The sequence below is a fragment of the Propithecus coquereli genome, unplaced genomic scaffold (assembly GCF_000956105.1).
Source record: "Propithecus coquereli isolate 6110/MARCELLA unplaced genomic scaffold, Pcoq_1.0 Scaffold222, whole genome shotgun sequence".
Taxonomy (NCBI): Eukaryota; Metazoa; Chordata; class Mammalia; order Primates; family Indriidae; genus Propithecus; species Propithecus coquereli.
In genome coordinates, this window is record NW_012147412.1 from 4,644,959 (window position 1) to 4,653,534 (window position 8,576).

Sequence of the window (8,576 nt, forward strand, 5' to 3'; positions counted from 1 at the left end):
AAATTAATTCAAGATGGATAAAAGACTTAAATATAAGGCATGAAACCATAAGAATTCTAAAAGATAATATAGGGAAAACTCTTCTAGACATGAACCCAGGCAAAGAATTTATGACTAAGACCCCAAAGACAAATACAGCAACACCAAAAACAAATAAATTGGACTTGATTAAATTAAAAAGCTTCTGCACAGCAAAGGAAATAATCAACAGAGTAAATAGACAACCTATAGAATAGGAGAAAATATTCACAAACTATACATCTGGTAAAGGGCTAATATCCAGAATCTACAAAGAACCCAAACAAATCAGTAAGACAAAAACAAACAACCCCATTAAAAAGTGAGCAAAGAACATGAACAGAAGGTTTTCAAAAGAAGATAGACAAATGGCCAACAAACAAATGAAGAAATGGTCAACACCACTAATCATCAGGGAAGTATAAATTAAAATCACAATGAGATACCACCTCACCCCTGTCAGAATGTCTATTATTAAAAAGTCAAAAAACAATAGATGCTGGTATGTAGACAGAGAGAAAAGAACACTTATACATCATTGATGAGACTGCAAATTATTACAACCTCTATGGAAAACAGCATGGAGATTCCTCAAAGAACTAGAAGTTGACCTACCACTTGATCCAGCAATCCCACTACTGGGTATTCACCCAAAGGAAAAAAAGACTTTTCATCAAAAAGACACCTGCACTTGAATGTTTATTGCAGCACAATTCACTATTGCAAAGATGCGGAATCAACCCAAGTGCCCATCAATTTATCAGTATACACCATGCAGTACTACTCAGCCATAAAGGAATGAAATAATATCTTTTGCAGCAACTTTGATGGAATTGGAGGCCATTATCCTAAGTGAAGTATCTCAAGAATGGAAAAACAAACACCATATGTACTCTCTAATAATTGAGAGCTAATAGATGGGCATATATGGGCACAAAGAAATGTAAAGGTCGTTGGAAATCAAGAAAGGGGGAGGAGGACAGGGGTAAAAACCTACCTATTGGGTACAATGAACACTATTCAGGTGATGAGCACACTAAAAGCCCTGACTTAAGCATTATAAAAAGTTTCCATGTTACAAAAGAGTATTTGTACCCTCTTAATATTTTGAAATAAAAAAAGAAAAATAGCAGCGAAACAAAATTAATTGTTTTATATCTGTATCTATCTATCTATCTATCTATACACAGACACACAATTGTTTTGATGCTAAAAGCCAGCACAGGACTATGATGCCTGAAAGAAGTAAAACAAATTAGATGATCCCTATGGTCACACTGGCTTTCTGCTTTGAGACAATTTCTGGACTTTGGCACAGGAAAAGGGATTCCAAATGCGGCATAGAAGTCTTGCTAAATTGGTAAGCCAGAGGTCAGAATTCGGAGATGTCAAGGTGGTTAGAATTTATCAGATAGAGCATTAGAGAGGAGGGGGCTCACCAGAGAACATACTCCAGACATCTGCATGATGTCCCCTTGAATAAATGTCTAAATACTAGTTTGTGAAAGCACAGGGTAAAATACCACAAGGCTCGGCAAAGAAAATAATTATAACATCAAGGAAGCTATAAGCAAAACTTTTTCAAGAACTCATTTAAAACTGGGTATAATTTGAGTTCTGGCCTGCCTAAGTAGAGATGATATGGAACATTCAGTAGAGGCAAAAAGGGTCACACTCTAGGAAGAGTGCTAAATTAGATCAAAACTAAGATACCCTAGGCACACAATTAAGAAGTCTAAAAACAAGGCTTTGATTCATCAAGCTGGTTCGGAAGTCATATAACTGCCTGCCAAAACAAAACCCAATCCTCTAAAGAAATGCATCAAAATACAGCACTCCCTAGAGTTCACTAGAGCTGAGGATAGTTTGATATTGCCACAATCTAGTGTGGAAAACCTTTGTTATAGAGGGCATTGGGTAGAGTATTTATGAACACTTTGACTCAGTAGTGGAGAAAAATTATCCCTACATGAAAGGCTGATTAGACCCCATGTGAGAAACCTTAAAAGTAATGCTCAGGCCGGGTGCGGTGGCTCATGCCTGTAATCCTAGCACTCTGGGAGGCCGAGGCGGGTGGATTGTTTGAGCTCAGGAGTTCGAGATCAGCCTGAGCAAGAGCGAGACCCCGTCTCTACCAAAAATAGCAGTTAAAGAAAATTACATGAACAACTATAAATAGAAAAAATTAGCCGGGCATGGTGGCTCACGCCTGTAATCCTAGCACTCTGGGAGGCCGAGGCGGGTGGATTGTTTGAGCTCAGGAGTTCGAGATCAGCCTGAGCAAGAGCGAGACCCCGTCTCTACCAAAAATAGCAGTTAAAGATTCTAGGCCTTGATCAGATCTATAATATTCTGGGTAGATGGTGCATGAGACCTAAAACCCTATAAATAGCCTCTATCCTATAATTTTTACTGATTTATTTCATCCAATGAATTTTTTTAATATTTAGGTTGCAATTGACTGTGAACACAAACAGAATGAGATATAGACCTTAACCCCTAGGATTCCTCAATCTAATTAGAGAGATAAACAAAGAAACTGAGAATTTTACCACCATTAGTTATTATTGGCCAACCACAGTGATAAATTCTTTGTATACCTTTCCTCATCTCACCCTTACAATAACCCTCTGTACCAGGCATCCCTGTGTTATGTATAAGAAACTCAAACCTAGGATTAAATTGATTGTTCCCAGATCAAAACATCTACTGGGAGAACAAGTTTCATACTTGGTATCTATAAAGGCAAAGTTGCTTTCTTTAACTACTACACTATGATGAACTGCGTCACACAATGTGGAATATTACAATGTTGTACACGGTACATTCAGGACTCTTTCAATTTGAGTGACAGGAATCCAAGTCAAACTTATCTAGATAAACCAGGCTACATCAAAAAGGTACGTAAAACTGATCAGTCAAGAATGCAAATGGCTTCTTGTATGGCTAGACAAGGTAGAATCAATCATATCATGAGGGTTTGTCTCTCATTCCACTTTTTTTCTGTTTGGTTCTACTGGAGTTTAGTCTCAAACAGGCTCTCCTATGTAGTGAAAAAGGAACCACCAGGATTGCTAAATTTAACTGTAACCCAGGGCGGGGACAAGGGCTTATTAAAAAATAATTTTGGCAAAAAAGATTACATGGTTAAATAACTATTCCCTGTCATCAGGGTTTTGCATGTGCTAATTGGACAAGATTGTATGATGTGATGTGGGCAAGACAGTCTTTCAAAATCACATAAAATGTGTTCCCTGTACCAAAATGGGTCCAGCCAAAAAAACAAATAATATGCTATGTATTTCCTCAGGAGAATATTTAAAACAGAGAATTAGTTATGTAGATATTGCCAGGGGGAAAGAGCAAAAGGATGACACTGAGAAAATAGAAAGACTAATGAACTGCAGAAGATAGCTACCACTCCCAGGACTAGTGAACAAATAGCAATAGGGAGCATAACCAGATTCTAGAATCTCAGAGGAGACGTTCTATAGGATTGGCTTGGATAGAGAGGTTTGGAGGTGCCTCACAGCTGGTGCTTGAACTTCTGAAGCACAGGCTCTGCCCAGAGGGTGCCAGGATCAACAAGGAGGGAGATCAGTAAAAAGGCCTGATGAGTGCTTGAATCACTCAAGGGGCAAAGTCCAAGCAGTGCAGTGAGGGAGGATAGGATAGCAGGTAAGCGAGTCCTACCCAGCTGCTGACTATACAGCTAAAGGGGTGCAGCAAATTAAGCACTTTTACATGTGCTTGTTAGCCATTTGCATGCATTCCTTTAGGGTATCTCTTTAAAAAAATTTTCCCATTTATGAAATGGGTTTTTTTTTATTATCGATGTATCTTTTAATAAATGAGTTGTCATATATATTCTGAACACAATATTTGTATGTAATACAAATATTCTTCCAGCCTGTGGTTTGCCTATGAATATTTTTTGATAAATGGATGTTCTCATTTTAATGAAGTTTGTTTTTCTTTTGTGTTTAGTGTTTTCTAGAATATTTCTAAGCAATCTATGCCTACACTAACACGCTTTATCACGTTTTCTTATAGAAGATTTATAGTTTAAGCTTTTTAAATATAGTTTGGATCCATTTTAGATTAATTTTGTATATGGTGTGAGGTAGATACCAAGGTTCATTGTTTCCTTATGGGTAGGCAGCATTTCTAGCACCAAGTGCTTAAAAGTTTTTCTTTCCCTGTGGACTTACTCTGTTGCTTTATCCACAATCAATTGACTGTCAAAGGAGGATATGTTCCTCAATATTCTATCTTGTCCCAGGGACTTATTCACCTATATTTATAACAAAATCAATGTCTCTTCATTATCACACCATTATACTTATTTTTAAAATCAGTTAATGTAAGTCCTCTTTGTCATTTAGGGTCCCCTAAGAAGGAAATACCAGGAAATAGATTAGAGTTGCAACACATTCATTTTGGTAAACACCCGTGACAGATAAAATGAGAGGAGTGAGAGTCAGGGATGAAGGCTTCAGACCAGGATAAAAGTCTGACAATAAGAAAGGAGAAAGAAATGAGAGGATTGAGTAGGAAAATTTCAGACCACAGTGCAGTTCTAACAAGTCTTGGTCAGGGTGGAAGTCTCTAAGCAAAGATTGCCTGTCGGAAGAGACTCATGTTAGAAATTGGCCAGCTCTAACTAAGTCCCACCCACCCTGCTAAGTCATTGGCTGAGAGCATCTCAGAGTAAGTATGGACTCTGCCTGAACATCATGGTGGATCAAAAAGAAGTATCAGCTATAGACTTTCAGTCAACTGCACTCCCCACCACTAGTTCCCTTGATGGGGAACTGCACAGTCCTTACCTAAGGCTGCCATAGTCCACCTCTAAAAATAGAACTTAAGCTCCAATGTTCTTCTGATTTATAATTATTGTTATTTATTATGTGTTATTAACTATTATTATAATAATAAATGTATTATTAGTGTTATCTAACAAGATACTCCAATTAAACAAGTATTTCTTGGTCTTGCAAATATCTGACATTCTAAATATACAAACATAGATGAATTATAAGAAACAACCCCTATGTTAAACATGTTTCATGTCTTAGTGATGAGACAAAGTTTAAGTAACACACAAAATATTTGTAGGAATATAATTCACTATTATTAATAAACATTTTTTCATTGCAAACCCCATTGAATAAGTAAAACATTGGCTAAAATATTTCTACTAACTCAATGTACAGTATTTTCCTACAAAGAGTAAAAAATAACATTCACAGCAGGAACTATTAATATATGGTGTTTTTCCAGAATTTTGATGCCATTTTCGATAGTAATAAGTTAAAGTTTTGTAATATAAACTATTTTCTCCCCTTATTAGAATCCTGAGACACACATGTATTATTTCTTTCATCATCCTCTATTAATGCTGTCTGTGGCAATAAAGGGTGGAGTTATACATATTCTCTGCAATATTAAATGGACTGGGCTGATACAGGATCTCAGAAGCAGGTGGCATGTGGTACAGATTGTGCCATTCTCAAAGAGAACAAGAAAAATTACAATAATAAAAGGAAAAAATGGTGAAAAAATAGAATAAAAGCACAAGATCAAGAGGATCTGATTCTACTTTAGGCTATACACAATTTGTAATGAAGACATTTCATTGAATCCTGCTACCTGTGCAAGTAATAATATTGATAAAATGAGAATGCTTCTATCATATTTGGCACTTCGGTGTTTAGATGAGAAAGCTGTAATTTTTACTTTTCTGCAATTTACAAAATTCATCAAAATTTGTCCAGATTAAAAATACCCTAGGAGACAGAAGGGTATGAAACAATAGTAAAAGATATTAGTGCATATGTTCTTTTTATAAACATGCTCTTTCTTATTTAGTAAAGTTGTGAGAAGTGCAAGAGATATGAAAACAAATAATTAGACAAGATCAGCTATAAGGGGAATAAGACAAGTCTACTAAACCACACACAACACAATCTGTAGAAGCAACAAAGTTATGAACCAAGTATCCTCATGAAAAACACCAATAAAAATTTAAGGTCCTTCTATTTCTTTATATGTCTGCTGCATCTAATTAGAATATGTGTCTCCTCTGAATTTTAATCAGGACTTTCCTCAGTGCAACTTTGACATCCTTATTCCTCAAACTATAGATGAGGGGGTTGAGCATTGGCCCCACATTAGTATAGAAAACAGAAGAAACTTTTCCCTGGTCCATAGATCCAGGAGAAGAATATTTAAGATACATGAATGCTGCTGACCCAAAAAAGAGAGAAAGAGCAATGATGTGAGAGCTACAAGTGCTGAAGGCTTTTGATCTTCCTTGAGTGGATTTGATATGAAAAATACTAGTGAGGATAAAAATGTAAGAAATTAGGATGGTAAAACTGGGTACTGTGATATTAATACCCACAACAATGAGAACTACTACCTCATTGACATAGGTGCTGGTGCAAGAAAGTTGGAGGAGGGGGAGTATGTCACACAAGTAATGGTTGATGACATTAGCACTGCAGAAGGTTAGTCTCAGCATGCACCCTGTGTGGGCAGTGGCTCCAGCAAATCCCATTGTATAAGCTGCAAATGTTAGCACAGAACACACCTGATGGGACATAGTGACCTTATACAGCAATGGACTACAGATGGCCACATAGCGATCATAGGCCATTGAGGTCAATATGTAGCATTCAGAGATGACAAAAAAGAGAAAGAAAAATAGCTGAGTCATGCACCCAACATAGGAGATGATATTCTTCTTTGATACAAAGTTCATCAGCATTTTGGGAGTGAAAACAGAAGAGTAACAGATATCAATGAAAGAGAGGTTGAAGAGGAAATAGTACATGGGGGTGTGGAGGTGAGAATTTAGACCAATAAGAGTGATCAAGCCAAGGTTGCCCACCATTGTGACAATGTAGATCATTAGAAACAGGTAAAAGAGGGGTTGTTGGAGCTTTGGACGATCTGTTAATCCAGCAAGAATGAATTCAGTCACTAAGGAATCATTTCCAGAGGACATTTTCATCTTCAAAAATCTGGGAGGACAGAAGAAAATTCCATTAATAGAAAACCCAGCTCTCTCGTTACAAATTCTCATTTATTAGGAGGGGACTCAGACTGGTAGAGTTCAGGTGAGTTCTCCTTTGTTTCATGGAGTATGAATGTACTGCCACATCCACATCTCAAAATTTAACCACTCTGTGTTTTGTCTGCATGAACTGAATATGACAATTACTCCAGTCCTTTCTAGAAGATAGAGAGTTGGAGTAGTTGAAGGACAAGCCTACCTGCCAGTGAGTTTGGGTTGTGAGGATGTGTCTCTCATCTCTCTTCTTTCATGTTCATTTCCTAGTTCATACTCATGTTTCTGTTATTCTACTAGACACCTCAGTTCACCTGTGATGATTATCAAGTAAAAGAGGATTCCTTTACGTCAGAGACTAGAGCGATATTCTCCTTCCTAGCCAGGAGTCTCTGACAATCTATAGGGTTTCTAGATACCTTATTATAAAAATCCATAAAGTCACAAATGATAACAAGTATTGAAGAGACTCTTGGTAACCTAAGATTTATAATTAACCATACCACCCAGTATTTCTACACATTCTCCTCTACTCCATGCTACCTAGACAGAAGATGAAGAAAGGAAGGTGAATGTGTTTTCACGAGTCTTTACAGGAGGTCATGAGAGGAACATAATTAACTTGGGGGCTAGTTTTATTAGTTACTAAGTTGTAAACATTTACCAAATTATATTCTTGAGGTACTTAATCTCTTCTATATGTATAGCACACATTATTTTTTTTTTTAAGAAAGAGGCAAATCTCCTCTCCTTCTCCAGTGTTGCTATGCTCTGATGGCTGTCTTGCTACCAGACTGAGGATGCGGCCAACACAGAGAATATAAAATGAGAGAAATTAAGACAGTAGACTCAGAGCTCCATACCACTGAGTTTCTTATTACTCAGTGTAACACCCTTCCTCATTTTTTGGCAACATACAGGAGAGAGAAAAATAGAAACTTGATTAACTCACCTACCTTCCACTCAGTGATGACCTTTGTGTATGTTTCACCTCCACTGTCCTGGAGGAAGCACTGGCTTTTCGGGTATCAAAGTTGACCAGATGGAATCACAGAGTTTTCTTCACCCTTGATTGGCAAGAGCATTGAACATAGATCTTACAACCTGAATGTTCCACGAGGCATACTGAGGTGTAGATCAAACTTCTATTTATAAATCTGCCAAAAGGATGAAAAGGAAAACCACAGCCTTGACACCAGAGGCACCACGTCATAGAGCACATGGCATTTGCCTAAGCCTTATAATTTTTTGGACGTGATTAGAAATCCAGGATTAGGCCTCCCCTAGGACCTCCCCTATCATGGTAAACTCTGCAGGGAAGAAATTATGATGCCTGTGTTTACAACCTAATTTATGATAGTAGATGTGAGCTTACCCTCAGGAATAGTATATTCCATAGGGCATAGGAGAAATAAGCCTCTGTTGTTATTCATAAATATGTACATATAATTAATGTCATTGAAATTTTAGCTAATTATAATTC

General features: G+C 37.1%; 1 protein-coding gene across 1 annotated transcript; it reads right to left on the reverse strand.

Moving 5' to 3' along the window:
• Window positions 1–6,085: 6,085 nt before the first annotated feature.
• Window positions 6,086–7,036, reverse strand: LOC105810851 (olfactory receptor 8B3). The gene has a single exon (XM_012644901.1). The coding sequence runs from the start codon at window positions 7,034–7,036 to the stop codon at window positions 6,086–6,088; it is 951 nt and encodes a 316-aa protein (XP_012500355.1).
• Between the last annotated feature and the right edge of the window lie 1,540 nt (window positions 7,037–8,576).